This window comes from Syngnathus acus, chromosome 2 (genome assembly GCF_901709675.1).
Source record: "Syngnathus acus chromosome 2, fSynAcu1.2, whole genome shotgun sequence".
NCBI lineage: Eukaryota > Metazoa > Chordata > Actinopteri > Syngnathiformes > Syngnathidae > Syngnathus > Syngnathus acus.
In genome coordinates, this window is record NC_051088.1 from 7,523,026 (window position 1) to 7,536,966 (window position 13,941).

Genomic DNA, 13,941 nt, shown 5'->3' on the forward strand with positions numbered 1-13,941 from the left:
ACTATAGTGGGGCGGGGGGCGGTGTCAGATCACTATTGGATTGGGCACACCTTAAAAAATCGTATCGAAAGCCAAAAACTTTGGTGGAGTTTAAAGCTACAAAGATGAGTATGTATTTGTCCATGTCCTAATACGTATTTATTGACCCGACTGCGTATGTAATAATTGCAATGTAGGTTTGATACTGTGTACATCTTCATGACAATGACTATTTTTTTCTGCCTAAAGTACCTGCATTTTTTAAAAAAATAAAATTGCATAACACAGGTTTTGATTTTTTTGTTGACTATGGCGTTATTCCCGAGCAGCATTTCTTTATTAATGAATCAAACAAAAGCCACTTTTAACAGAGATTAACACAGAATTATTTTGTTTTTATTTACACTATATTACCCCCTCTCCAAAAAAATACAGAATTTCAGACACTTTGGTTTCTTTTTACCCTGATTTTGTTGACAATACACACTGAAACTCTTGCACTGTTATTAATGTAAGGCACGAACCGCCATAACACATTCAACTCTGGATCCATGAGACTCAAATTTGAAATGGCACAGAGAATTGCACTGTAGACCTGTATGGTAGTGGTTTCCCAAAATGGAACTGTATCATAATAGTCTTCTGCTTTCCTTCATGGATTCTTGCACCGCCACATCATAGAGAGGCTCTCTTTGCACAAACCAGTACTTCATGATGCACCATGCTCCACATCTTGAGGAGTTCTCGGGTGCTCAGTTTGTGTACCACAATGAGGTTCTTGTAAAAGCACGGCTCGCTATTCATGGGGCTCATCCTGCGCCTGGTAATGCCGAAGGTCCTGAAGCCGGAGTGCATCTCCGGGCTCAGGCGTAGCCTCTGCAAACACATGCCCAGAAAGACATCGTCAATTGGGTACAGTTCCAGGTCCTCTGAGACCACAAAGAGCTTCCTGGCCAGCTGGGAGGACATGAGGAACCCCCCTCCCCCCACATAAGGAGGGTATGGCTTATCAAAGAGCTCCCTGGGGATGTAATATTTGCTCTGTCTGTTCCGGATGGGAATGGCCTTGGAGATGGTGTCCCCCACAAATAGGTTAGTCTCCTTGTGCTCCTCCACTTTGAAGGTGATGAGGTCCAGTAGGTTGTCGGTGTTCACAAAAACATCGTCATCTCCTTTGAATATGAACTGCACGTCTGGGCAGTAGATGTGGAACCATTTGAGAAAGTTGACTTCTTTCAGGGTCAAGTTGAAAAAAGTGTCCATGAAATCCCACTGCAGGATGTCCCCGTAGATCTTGTCCTCATACTCGATCAGCTTCTGAAGGTTCTTGCGGTCTTTGCCAACGGAGGGACTCCCCAAAAGAAAGAGGGTCTTTATGCTCTTCCCTTCCACTGTGTGCTCCCTGCCCCAGGTTTTGCGCACTGCCTCGCGTCGATCATGCTCCTCAATGACGGACTTGACCACCATGAGGAGGTGCACCGCTCCCTCAGTAGCCGTGCACTTCTCCGGGTGGTTGATGAGCATCGGGAAGTACCTGCAGTGCCGGTGCAGGACGAACTGGTGAAACCTCGGGTCCAACCTCTGGAACCAGTCCTTCGTTCTTACCGCTGCGTCCTCGCTGCAGTTTAGCACCTGCGCGTCCCAGAAAGGCGCGCTCCTGTTGGAGCGCCTATGCGCCTCGCGTGCGCTCGGAACTGTCGCATGGTTATGGCTCGTAAAAGTCGGCTTGCTGCCCTTCTTCTTTAACCAAGAACACTCCCCGCACCAGTCGGTGTGCCTCACATACGTGCCCGTAGTGTCCTTTTCGGGGAATTTAAGCTTGTGGAGCAAAAGGAGCGAGGCGAAGAACAGGGAGAGACTCAGAAGAGGCTTCAGCAAACCTAGCCGCTTTCTCCGAAAAAGCTGTTCCATGGTGCTCAGTGCAGTGGAACGCGGATCTCCAACACTTCTCCTCGGACCACCATCGTGATTCCTCTTCAACTTTGTGTCTCTCGTCTCCAGCACTCCCTCTCGTGTGACCCCCCAGGGCCCCTGCGCAGACTGATAACAGGATGCGCTGACATTGATGTGGCCCCGGGGCTCTTTTTGGTCATGGTGGAGACGTTATGGTCGGCTTTCGAGAATGGGCAAATGCTGTCGGCCACGTCACTTGTGCCCCAAACCTCTCTACTCTTGGCGACGCACGCACGTACGCACGCACAGACCCAGCCCCCGTTATATTCACTCTTCTCCTTGCAAATATTTCCTCCCCTTCCTACTTTTTGCTATCAGGTGTCCACAAGTTTAATACCTAATGTACATATCCGACCAAAAGCGAAGAGAAAGTCCACACTTGGTATTTAACTTAATTTGGATTTAAGTGTGTACAGTTAACAGACATTCTAATAACTATTTCCACTTGCCATTAACTTGACTTTCAATTTTACAGTGACTCTTTTGCCAATTTGCATAAGCGTCTATTACATTATCCATCGTCTCTACCGAATAAAAATTCATTGAGCGTTATAATATACTTGGATACTAAATGCTATGTTAATTCGGTCGATTCATTCATATTTTGGCAACTTTTCCGTTTTTGCACATTATTTGCCTCTATCTTGAACAGGTCTTTTACCAGCCACGTGAACAATATTATTATAATATATATAATTATTTGTAAGAAATGAAAACAAAAACCGATGTTAACGCGAGTAAATTCCCGTTGTTTGATACATGACCGACATCTCTTTGTCGCACACCGCCACCTACTGTACAGCAATTGCAAAGGGCAGTCTTTGCTACAATAGAATCTAGTTCAGCCAAGTGAGTCGTTTCCAATGTATGTATAAAAGAGCCACTATCCTAACCCCCAAACAGTTTAAAAAAAATAATAAACTCACACACTTGAAAAAAAAAAAAAAAAAAATCAATGATGTCACGAAACTCACTCTAAATTTTAAAATTATTTAGCTACTCTGTTTGTCCTTTAAAAACCTTTATGTGTTTTGAAAATGAATCAAGGGGCAAGAGTGTTTTGCCCAGCTAAACTACCACGCCCGAGCGTTCATTTTTAGTAATGGACATAATTACGTAAAATACGTCATCACGCTCTGTCCTGAACGTGAACCCACTGCAGGAAATACGCAAGAGCGGAGTAGCCGAGGCGCTGTCAAGGCCACCAGATCTAAGAAAACATCAACGTCACACTGGGAAGACATTATTGGTCGGATGTAAAGCCAAAGTCGCAACAAGTTTAGAAGTCGTTTGAATCGAGGATGCACAAGGTCAGTGTACGGGTGATTGTTAATTGACAACTTAAGTCATTTAAGGTTACTAGTTCCTTTAGCAGCGTTAGCATGAAGTGTACCGAGACCACACAAGCCCCCCTTAGCTCAGTGTTTCCCAACCACTGTTCCGCGGCACACTGGTGGGAAATTGTCCAATATTCATTACGGAGCGCATTGTAAACTGGATCGCCAAACCACTGGTCAGTTATCGCAAGGCATGGTCAGTTACTTGCTAATCGCACGTTCGTGGCTAATTGGAAAATCTTGAGATTTCATGTGGCACCACTCAGCTGCTGTCAGAACAGCAGAGCGTCTTTAAATGTGACATTGTTGTTATTGTCACAGTATTCATAGAGCTCGTCTAAAACAGTAAATATGTTGATTCTTTTGGATTTTAATTGCAATCATGTTCAATCCATTATTCCTTACACTGCTTAAAACCTTTTTTTTTTAAACTGTCATTTTTAATGGAAATAAGAACAATACAAAAAATACAATAGAAAATATTTATTTTATTTTTTTCAATTATTCGACTCTTACTATGTATACATGAATACAATTTTATTTATACAACACCTTCACAACGGCTTTTGTTGTAACATAACAAATTTTAATATAAAATCTGGTGTAACACAACAGATTTTTGTTGGTGGTGTGCTTTGAGATTTTTTTCCAATGAAAAGCTGTACCTTGGACATTTTAGCCAGCTTGACATGACCTTGGTCACGTGAGCAAAATTCACGCCGTACAGTTTACCCACACAGTGATTAAAGTCTTAATCAAGACTTTAGAATGATAAATCAATTGATGGAAGATAAATAGCTGATACTATTTCAAGTCTAAGCGGATGTTTACATTGCAGATGCCTGGTCAACGCAACGATTTAAAGCACAGAAAGAGGAAGAACATGTCTGAGGCCACATACACTCAACAGGTTGGTTTACTCTGTGCTACTTCATGTACTTCTTACTTGCGGCTCATGTCGGCTGTGCAGTGTAAAGTCCTCAATAAAATAGTTGGAGGAGTTTTATATCTCAAAATAACTACGACTTTTGAGGTTAAGCATAAGAGTTGTACCAACACTCAAAGCCTTGTCTTTCATGTGGCTCACAGGGTTCTGCCACAAGGAGGAAATGCGTGACGAGTCAGAAGACGCACTCTGCAGCAGAGAGCAGCTCAGCAGGCGGTGACGCTGAAAGACTGTCACGTATCAGCTGCGAGTGCCTCCAGCTCGCGGGCAGGCGGCGATGCTCGGCATCTCCTCTGCTGGACGGACAGGAGGGAAAGGAGAATGCGCTCAGGTCGGCTCTTGTGTTGGACAACTGCGCATGGTACGATGTGCGGGGTGGGCTTGAGGCTGCTGAGGGCATGGATTGTGAAGAAACAGACAAAAACGTGTTCCCCGATGACGACAGCAACCAGATTCTTCCTGTGGAGCAGTTCTTTGGAAATCTGGACGCTGTACAGGTAAGCCACTGGTTTGCCCTCATAATATGTTGACGAAATTACACACAAAAATGTCTTTTTCACCCGGCAGGACTTTCCTCAGAGAACACCAGCGACTTCTTCCCATCATCAGAAGGAGCGCAGACGGCGGCATTACTTTGCTCGGGAGGACAGTGACGAAAGTAATGAGGAGGCACGCCTCGAAGGCATGCCAAAAGATGATGGCATCAGCACTATGTGAAGACACTCACCTCTGATGTACTTTTAAGCACTTAGCAAAAGCGGCCAAGAGAAATGTATTTTGTCAACTTGATTGTCACAAGCATCAAGGTAATTTGAGTTTTTCTTTGGTGCTGCAGATGACATTTGAGGAAACATCCCACTTTGAAATGCAGTATTACCTGCTAGCAATTTATTAGCGTTGTTGAGGATGTTGATGAGCGAAGCAACCTCAAGACACAAGACAAGCCAACTTGGATAACTGCTGTCAGTTGTAACAAACCCAATCATTGGTGATCACTAAGATGTTATTTGTGAATATTTAACTTCATTCCCCCACAATTCAACTCTATAATCAATGACGTAGCAACACACACGTCCACAACACCGCACAGTGTGAATGTTGAAATGTTACTCATTCAGGTTACCTAAGATAAAAATGCGTTTTATTCAAAGTGGTGTCATAATATATTGAAGGTGCTATTTTTAAGAAATTGTCATGCCACGTAAATGAAAAAGTTTTAGGTTCAGATTGAAGTCCTTATAAGCAATAAAATGACACCTTTGCATCACACCAGTAGCCAAACTGAGATTGTTGAAAATGTAATGCAGGATGATGCAACGTGAACCAGGCATCATATCAAACAACCACACCAAGAATCTATTGAAAATGAGCATTTATTATTTGAAATTGTTTTTTCATTATATTTAGGCAGCTTTAACTGTACATCTTTGTATATCAAATGATATTTCTTCATGTATATCTCATGACACATTGTTAACCCTCCAAAAAGTCACTCAAAAAAGTTAACTTGTGATCAAGTCATCTCTGAGCTTCATAGCTGTTGAAGACAGTGTCTCGAGCAGATTGATCAGGACATCTACATGTTTTGTATATTTATACTTTTTTTACTCCATGCCTTATTCATGGTGAATGTTTTTCATATTGTACTATGCAACGTTCAGACTGAGTGATTGTCAAACTCAGCAGTCATTGTAAACATTTAATCCAGTAAACATTACTGTGCCAAGACTAACGACAAATTGCCCTGTTTCATGTTTTCCTGCTTCAGTTTAGGCGGCTGCAAAGTGATGTCTTGTCATTCCTTGAGAAAAAGCGTAGTAGGTGATCAAAGCGATTAAAACAGTGAGGTCATTTTGTTGGCAATCAAAAATGTTATGAATTCATTTTAAGCGTATCTTTTTCCGCTGGCGCTTTCTTTTAAAAATTTTGTTTGGGTCACATGGCACATTGTGGGCTTCCTTCTTGTGGCACACGATGTGGACCAGCTTCAGGTTGTCCCGCGTAAAAAGCAGTCTATAGAAGTAGGTCAAATTGATGTCATCACTTGTATGATTCTGCAGCGCTTCCAGGAGATCTGGAATGATGGTACGCTTCTTTTCAATCCTGGATAAACAAAAGGTGAATGTTTTTCCTGTGCATTTTTCATATTTACATACAGTATATTGTCTTGACATTTCTTCAGATCTCTCTGGAAATGCTGTGAATATATTGTCACTGCAGTCCAAGTGTCCAACCTGTGGTCCAGATTCCAAGTGCTGAACAGGATGCGGCTCTCCCTGCTGCTGTACGGGTTGATGGAGTGGAGTGACACACATTTGGCCTGGTCAAAAGGGCCCTATGGGTGCAAGTAAACAAGAAGTGCCTCAGAAATTCTCCCTTTCCAAAAGATGACAACCCTCAACTCAGTACCATGCAGGTGAACCAGCCCTCTCGGGTACACAGTCGCTGCGTCTCCTTTTGAGTGCGGTCAAAGTAGCAGCCATTGTATTTGTCCAACTTGAGCATCTGCGAGATGCTCTCCGCCGCTTGCAAACACTCTTTTTGGACTTTAGCTTTCTGCACTGATTTGGTGGCTTCATCCAACTGTTAAGAAACAAGAAACGCGTATTGTGCTGTGGTACACATTAGAACCATAGCATGCGTTTATGGCTTCACCTCTTTCATGTAGCTTCTAATCCTGCTTTCACAGTTATACTTCAAGTAGGCAGACTTGGTCTTGAAGCGAGATTCCACGCCTGGGTGGAAAACAATTTTTGGAGAATATTAAAATTTGAATTTATTATTTTAAGGATAGCTAGGGTACATTTTAACTCGAATTGATTACTTGGAATGGGAAAATAGTGGGGGAAAAACCTCCATCCTTACCCCTGAACCAGTCTTCATCCTCATCTCTGCTCTCCAGCTCTGATCTGTCCTCGAGGGTCCGTAGAAGGTCGCTCAGGATTTTCTGCCTCTTGGGAGATTTCTCTCCCGTCAGGAGGCCTTTCGCCGCTCGGACGAGGGCCTTGGTGTGCTGGTCCGAGCTTAGTAACTGGGCAATGTCACACACCGCTGATGAAAGATGTGTTGACATCATGGTTCAGAATTGGAGGTCGAGTGAAGGCCCAGCCAGGAGAAGACACCTTTCACTTACCTCCGCCCCATGTCTGATCTTTGCAGAGGACAACAAGTTCTGTATTGTCAGGCAAAGTTCCGAAAAACTCTTTTGTCACCGTTGTGCCGTCTTCGTACAAACAAAGATTTGCACCAGAAAGTGGCAACTGTAAAACAACAGAACATAGAGAGCCTGGTTACAAAATGCGCGCAATGAACTAGCGCGGCAGTAGAGATAAGATTAAGTCACAAGGCACGCTCCATTACCTCCGCACTTGAAGTTTGTATGTTTCGCACAAAAAGTGACGTTAATACATGTTTCCAAATTTTGATTCCACTCTTTAGGGATATGAAACTACTAATGTTTCGACATCAGTAAAACATTTTTTAAACGGATTTCGAAACCAAGATTCCGCTTGTTTATGAAGGGCAAATTGCAAATTAATCCATAAGGGTATTGTTCATGTTCTTAAATTTTGCACAAGAGATTATTACGATTTTTTTGGAGTGCATTGTGTGTGCGTGTGTGTACGTAACGATCGCCACATCCTTATTTTGTTTCGGAGAAAATAATCATAAAAAAAAATTAAGCGGTGCAATTCACACCAGTTTAAAACGAAGCACGAAGATAACGACGAACCTCTAATATGTTGCAACCCTTTTTAAGCAGTTCCTTAACGTTTCTCGCTGCAACTCCATACTTCCTGTTATCGTGGAGGCTTCTGATTTTGTAAGGCCTGCTTTTTCTGAAGAGCTCAAACATTTGGCTGCTTATCTGCACAAGTCTTGTTTCCCAAAACTCGCCTTCTTGTGCGCTTGTTTGTTGTCTGTCTTCCAGCCATTTGCAAGGAACCAAACGGGTATCCGATAACGCCTTCAGCGCGGATTCGCACGTCGCTTTCGTTGCCATGTTGTGTGTGGCAAAGCTTTACACAAGTCAGATGTAAAATATTTGGCCATTCATATTTTGCGACATGAATATGCAAACTTTAATATTTAATATGCTTTAGTGTTAGTTGTCATTATTATTATTAGTTTGCAATGATGAATTGATTTACATCACTATAAAAAGACGACAAATGAAAGTCAGTCACATATATGGAAAATCCCATGCCATATTTCAGGTTTTGACACAGATTCAAATTAATAAATTTAATACTAGAGTTTTGCTTCTGTTTCCTCCCACATTCTGAAAACATGCATAGTCGGTGAATTGACCACTACAAATTGTCCGTAGGTGTGATTGTGTGTGTGAATGGTTATTTGTCTACGTGTGCTCTGCGATTGGCTGGCAACCAGTTCAGGGTGTCCCCCGCCTACCGCCTGAAGACAGCTGGGATAGGCTCCAGTATGCCCGCGACCCTCGTGAGGATAAGCAATTGAGATAATGGATGGATGGTTAAGAATATTTCAATATTTACCATCAGTGTTTCAGTCATATACATTCGGAAAATTGTTTTGTGCTACTTTCTTTGGGAGGCATAAACATTCATGAAATCATTACAAATTGATATTTTTTGGTTACCTATATATACCCTTGAAGGGATTATTTGTGCAACATAATTAATGTAATTGACCGGCCGTGGTTCACGAAGAAGAGTTGTCCAATAATCAAAGGGTCAACTGTTTCATTCCTGCTCTGCCTGAGTCATATGTCGTCGTGTCCTCGGGCAAGACACTTTGCCCACCTTATCTCCAGTGTTATTCACACTGGTGTACTGCTGGGTGTGAATGTTTGGTGGCAGTCGGAGGATCTGTACTCCAGCTGCTGGTGTGCATCTAAAGCTGCTACAGTGAAAAAAATAAGCCTGTTCGTTTGTTTTGATTGGATTACTGTTAATGTTTTTCGACATGTCATGTTTTGCACTATCTCTCTATCTCTACTGTGACCTCTAGTCTATGTGATAGGATTCTTTTATGGTTAGATGTGCCACACCCAACACGGCAGACGCTTGGACATATCGTCGGAACAGGTCAACCCACTCATGAAGTGCTCTATGTTGGCTCCACCCACGACCTGTTTGAATTTTCGCTTGCAGGTTTACCTATCCCAGGACGCATTGCGCTGTGTCGTCATTCTATTGTTCATCAAATGTTTTTTTCGTTCTAATTTATCAACATCACATTTTAACATCAACATGAGCACACATAATCAACGACTCCGTATATATCATGACTGGACCAATTAGTACTAATATAAGTAACGATTATTCACAGAAAAAAATGAAATATGAATATATAAGAAGTCAACAAATAAAACAAATAAAAAATGAAGCTAAAGTGAAACAGATTTGCAAAATCAGGCCAAAATAGTGTTCCTAGCCATGACCACTTGAGTTGGAGCGCAGCATGACAACGTAATTATTACCATAGCAACCGACGCTACGCGATAGGCGACTCCAAGTACGAGGTGTGACAAGCATACACACCCATCACCAAATTTTGGTCTTTGTAACACTCCACTATAAAATAGATCGCTATATTTCACAAACTACGTCTTACTCTTAATCATTAGTATATACGTTGCTGTCGTAATCACAAATACGCGTGGTGCAACGTTTGATTTATTAAATGACCCCCGTGTACAACATGGTACGACCCCATTTTAACATGGCGACCCCCTTGTTTCCTTCGTTGAATACCAACCACGAGTCTTTATAATTGACGTTTTCATCCTACGTTCCCCTCAAGTCTCCGATGTTGACAGGAACCCTGTTTTGTTGATGTACTGTAATGTAATGTGTGATCCTCTAAAAAGATCGACCGGTAGAAGAGCCCATGGCACACTGTCGTTCATGCTACTACAAGTATGGTAAAAACAGAGGACTTCTCATCGATGGCGGACAGCTGGAGAGACGTGTTTGAGAGGGGACGTTTGATTCCCCCGCCGGGGCAGATGGTGCGCCAGGCTGTGGACAGCCACCTCACTCAGTCCCGCGGCGTTCAACTCACCCTAAGTCGGCTCACGGCGGCGCACCGACCCAAGGTGAGAAGACTCACTGCTAACACTTGCTATAGCTCGTCCGACTGGAAGAGCTGTTGCTGCCATCGGGGTGCGGTAAAAACAAAGATGATGATAGAAAAGAAGATAAACTACACGTGCAATCTCTGACTCTTGGGTATAGTGGAGCAATACGGTCGTGGCAATGGCCGAAGATCATTTACTGAGGTTGCATTTCCCGAGTAACAAAATAATCGAGGACAGTTCCCTGATCAAACTCAACAATTCATACTCAAATAACATTTCAAGGTTGAATTTAAATTCCATTAATCATGTCCAGCTCCACAAAATAACCCCTTTTTTTTTCTCAATACACATGCTTTTGACAAATAATTCACTTTTTCCCCTGCAACAGTGTTTCCCAACCTTTTGCCTGCCATAAGTGCTCAGCTGCCTTCATTTGGTGCAATGGAACTTATCAAATATCCAACTTGTTTGTGGAGTCTTTGTTTCACCACTACACAAATTGAGGGACTTTAATTCTCACAGGAGACCGCAGAGGCTGAACCAGATGCCACTTACCAGCTGCGAGTGACATTCTTTGACAGAAATCATCAATACTTCTTTGGGAGAACATGGAAGAGCAGCCCGCAGAAGATGAAAAACAATAAGATGACCCTCAATGAGGTATTTTTTTTATACTTGACTGGATGATTTCATTACATTGACTGCTCTTGACACACAGATGCACACAAATGAGATATCCCAATCCAACCAAATTAAACTCTGCCGGTGTCTTTATGTAGCTCTTCTCCTACAGAACAAACGCCCAAACTCATATAACCTCTAAGCCTCTTTGAGGCGAACGTAAAAGAGTTTGACCTGATATTAACCTTCTTTTAAATTCATAGATTGCGTTATCTCATTGTAGGCAATTACTGCGCAAGAGGTGTCATCAATTTAAAAAATAAAATAAAACAGTACATTGACTAGCTACAACCAATGATGAACATTTGAACCATGTGCATTGATAACCATGTGCATGATATGCAATGTAGGAACTGTGTCTAATATTCTACCTTAACAAAAGTGATAATGTTGAGTTTTAATTGACACGGTCAGATCAGTTTTTATATTTATCATTGTTTTTTTTTTGTTGGTACATTGCAGTGATGTACTGCTGTCCCGTATCCTAATAGGTCCCGTTCATTATATATTCTTTTTACTCTGTTATGTAACTAATTGAGGAAGCCAGCTTTTGAAAACAAAGCTCTGACATTGTCTATTGAATACCTCTCTGACAATCAATACGGAACATTCTCAACTTGTAGAATATTTGATACAGCCCTTGTATCGGATATCATCGGCGAGCACTCAATTCATTTAGATGATTTACTACTGATGCACTATGATAAGCCAGTAAACCTTTATCCATACAAGCATCTGTAATCATGATACATTAACGGAAACATGCAGCGCATGTTTTGCCTAATTAGTGATATGATTAATAGCACTCATCAGTCTAGGTGACTTTTTTATTGGAGCATGTCCTTGTTACATGAAATATATTGGGTGGAGGGCAACGCAATTCCATAGTTTAGTTTAGCCTTTTAATTGCATTTGCTGCACCTGCACAATATAATGAAATCCCATACAAGAGCTGCATAGAATACTTTGTCTGATTGTGATGTTAGTTTAAGGCAGGGGTCACCAACACGGTGCCTGCGGGCACCAGGTCGCCCGTGAGGACCGCATGAGTCGCCCGCAGGACTGTTCTAAAATTAGCTGAAATAGCGGTACTTGTCAGTGAGCTGCATCTATTTATTTTACAGCCAAACCTCGGTTTTCGAACGTCCTGGTTCTCGAACAAATCGGAATTTTAACAAAAAGTTCGAGATTTCTTTTGCTTCGGTTGTCGAGCAAAATTCGGTGGTCGAACCTCGCGAAATGAGCTGGGAGGACCCGAGAAAACCCGACCGCACGGCCCGGATGCCGACTGACTCCGTTGTTATTGTATTTTCGTTACTTTGAGGATTGTATTAACCCCTAATCATGCCTCCAAAGAAAGCAAGTGGGAGCAGTAAAGCCATCCTAAAACACAAAGACGCTCTTAAAGCAATGCGACAGTGAGCGCCCGGCGCGCTGCGGTTGACCGATCGGACCAAATTAAGCTCCCTGCGCACTGAGGTCCACTTAAAATTTGGAAAGTACATCAGGACTTTAAAAATGTTTTCTAAACTTTAGCGATGGCTCTATCACAATAATGCGACCAGCGCGCTGCAGTTGCGCGGTCGGCGACGCGCTACTGTTGCGCGTTCGGCGGTGCGCTGCAGTTGCGCTATCGGACAAAATTAAGCTCCCTGCGCACTTAGGTCCACTTAAAATTTGGAAAGTACATCAGGACTTTAAAATTATGTTCTGAATTTCAGCGACGGCTCTGTCACAATAATGCGACCAGCGCGGTGCAGTTGCGCGGTGGGCGACGCGCTACGGTTGCGCGTTCGGCGGTGCGCTGCAGTTGCACGATCGGACAAATATGCGCAAATGAAAATATGCTTAAAAAATACGTTTTTTTGTTGTTGTCTTGAAACGGATTAAATTGTTTTCCATTATTCGTAATGGGAAAAATAGATTAGGAATTCGACCGATTCGCTTCTCGAACCGCCTTCTGGAACGGATTGTGGTCAAAAACCAAGGTTTGATTGTATTTTTGCTATTCTTGTTAAAATCACACTTACATGTGAACTAGAAATGACAATAATAACACTGAAAGCCAAATTGAGAAAATTGGCTATTTCAGAAGTGTGTGTCAAACTGTACCCAGGAAGTAGTAGCTCTCGGTTTAAGAATGGTTGGTGACCCCTGGTTTAAGGCAACTGACTGCCTGAATTTACAGTAACCGGACAGAGCGTCAGGCTCAAGCCTGAAATTCAAGTCTGAAATTTTCTTCAACAAAAAGAGCACTGCTGACCGCTCATAAATGTTATTCATTTTCAAAAGAGTCACACTTGAATGGAAATAGTGCTTGGGGCGATGACTTTGTTAAACATTTGTCATGTAATTTTTTAGTACTGTATTGTACATAATTTCATTACCAGGTGATCTGATCCGACAAAAACTGTCAGGCCTTTTGCTTAGCTACCATAATCCCCGTCACCTGCATATGAGACCCGCAACAAGCGTTTGAATTCTATTATCTGTCTAGGGATGATGATGATAATAATAGAAACCAGATCATGAAGTGGGCTGGACCGGCCTTTGTTCTGCAGCAAGAAAACCTTCCAACTGTTTTAAAAAAAATATATATGGGTGTCAAATCACTGTTTGATATCCAGATAATACTAAAAGGAAGCTGCATGGGCCTCTTCAACTTATCATTGTCAGCTGTGATGGATTGCTTTTAATATTGTGAGAAAGGCAAATAGGGGCAGTGATTAGAGAGAGTTTATGAAACAACATGTCTCAACAGTGAGGATTTCTTGTCAAGTCTTGCTTTATTAGACATTTTCTTGGCAAAGGAGCACACACAGATAGTGATATGGTTTTTTAATATGCTGTTTTGGATGCAAGGCCACACTTAAGGAAATGTAGTAATTCACTATATCTGTGTAACAACCATTCTTACAATTTCTGTATTTTATTTGACTCTTAAAAAATATGCAGCTTTTGTGATGATTACTCTAACAGAAATA

The 13,941-nt window shown here is 42.1% G+C and overlaps 4 protein-coding genes across 5 annotated transcripts in view; 2 read left to right on the forward strand and 2 right to left on the reverse strand.

The window, feature by feature from the left end:
* Positions 1-51: 51 nt before the first annotated feature.
* On the reverse strand, positions 52-2,321 carry b3gnt7l (UDP-GlcNAc:betaGal beta-1,3-N-acetylglucosaminyltransferase 7, like). Its single transcript, XM_037279886.1, has one exon. The coding sequence runs from the start codon at positions 1,888-1,890 to the stop codon at positions 655-657; it is 1,236 nt and encodes a 411-aa protein (XP_037135781.1). The 5' UTR covers positions 1,891-2,321; the 3' UTR covers positions 52-654.
* Positions 2,322-3,083: 762 nt separating this feature from the next.
* c2h1orf174 (chromosome 2 C1orf174 homolog) lies at positions 3,084-5,947 on the forward strand. The gene is made up of 4 exons (XM_037279949.1): positions 3,084-3,242; positions 4,108-4,179; positions 4,359-4,712; positions 4,783-5,947. Exons 1-4 carry the CDS (start codon positions 3,234-3,236, stop codon positions 4,930-4,932), a joined length of 585 nt encoding a protein of 194 aa, XP_037135844.1. The 5' UTR covers positions 3,084-3,233; the 3' UTR covers positions 4,933-5,947.
* Positions 5,612-8,140, reverse strand: dffb (DNA fragmentation factor, beta polypeptide (caspase-activated DNase)). The gene is made up of 7 exons (XM_037279900.1): positions 7,949-8,140; positions 7,349-7,475; positions 7,081-7,266; positions 6,871-6,950; positions 6,625-6,798; positions 6,450-6,550; positions 5,612-6,318 (listed from the first exon to the last, which is right to left on the reverse strand). The coding sequence occupies exons 1-7, from the start codon at positions 8,069-8,071 to the stop codon at positions 6,096-6,098; spliced, it is 1,014 nt and encodes a 337-aa protein (XP_037135795.1). The 5' UTR covers positions 8,072-8,140; the 3' UTR covers positions 5,612-6,095.
* Positions 8,141-9,895: 1,755 nt separating this feature from the next.
* The window catches only part of nphp4 (nephronophthisis 4), a 99,222-nt gene continuing 95,176 nt past the window's right edge, over positions 9,896-13,941 (forward strand). Inside the window, exons 1-2 of one of the 2 annotated variants that reach the window (XM_037279771.1) lie at positions 9,896-10,294; positions 10,799-10,936. In XM_037279771.1, coding sequence (XP_037135666.1) covers positions 10,118-10,294; positions 10,799-10,936 — 315 coding nt within the window. In that variant the 5' untranslated portion in view covers positions 9,896-10,117. The remainder of the gene's footprint in view (positions 10,295-10,798; positions 10,937-13,941) is intronic. The other variant, XM_037279762.1, reaches the window with a different exon arrangement.

What these genes read in the sequence shown, in the direction of transcription:
- b3gnt7l (XM_037279886.1), bottom strand. Translation starts at nt 1,890, where the DNA reads ATGGAACAGCTTTTTCGGAGAAAGCGGCTAGGTTTGCTGAAGCCTCTT.
- c2h1orf174 (XM_037279949.1), top strand. An exon ending in AGGCCACATACACTCAACAG is followed by an intron (nt 4,180 to 4,358) that starts GTTGGTTTACTC and finishes TGTGGCTCACAG; the next exon opens with GGTTCTGCCACAAGGAGGAA. An exon ending in GAAATCTGGACGCTGTACAG is followed by an intron (nt 4,713 to 4,782) that starts GTAAGCCACTGG and finishes TTCACCCGGCAG; the next exon opens with GACTTTCCTCAGAGAACACC.
- dffb (XM_037279900.1), bottom strand. Translation starts at nt 8,071, where the DNA reads ATGTTTGAGCTCTTCAGAAAAAGCAGGCCTTACAAAATCAGAAGCCTC. An exon ending in AGATCAGACATGGGGCGGAG is followed by an intron (nt 7,267 to 7,348) that starts GTAAGTGAAAGG and finishes ATCTTTCATCAG; the next exon opens with CGGTGTGTGACATTGCCCAG. An exon ending in GGATGAAGACTGGTTCAGGG is followed by an intron (nt 6,951 to 7,080) that starts GTAAGGATGGAG and finishes TTTTCCACCCAG; the next exon opens with GCGTGGAATCTCGCTTCAAG.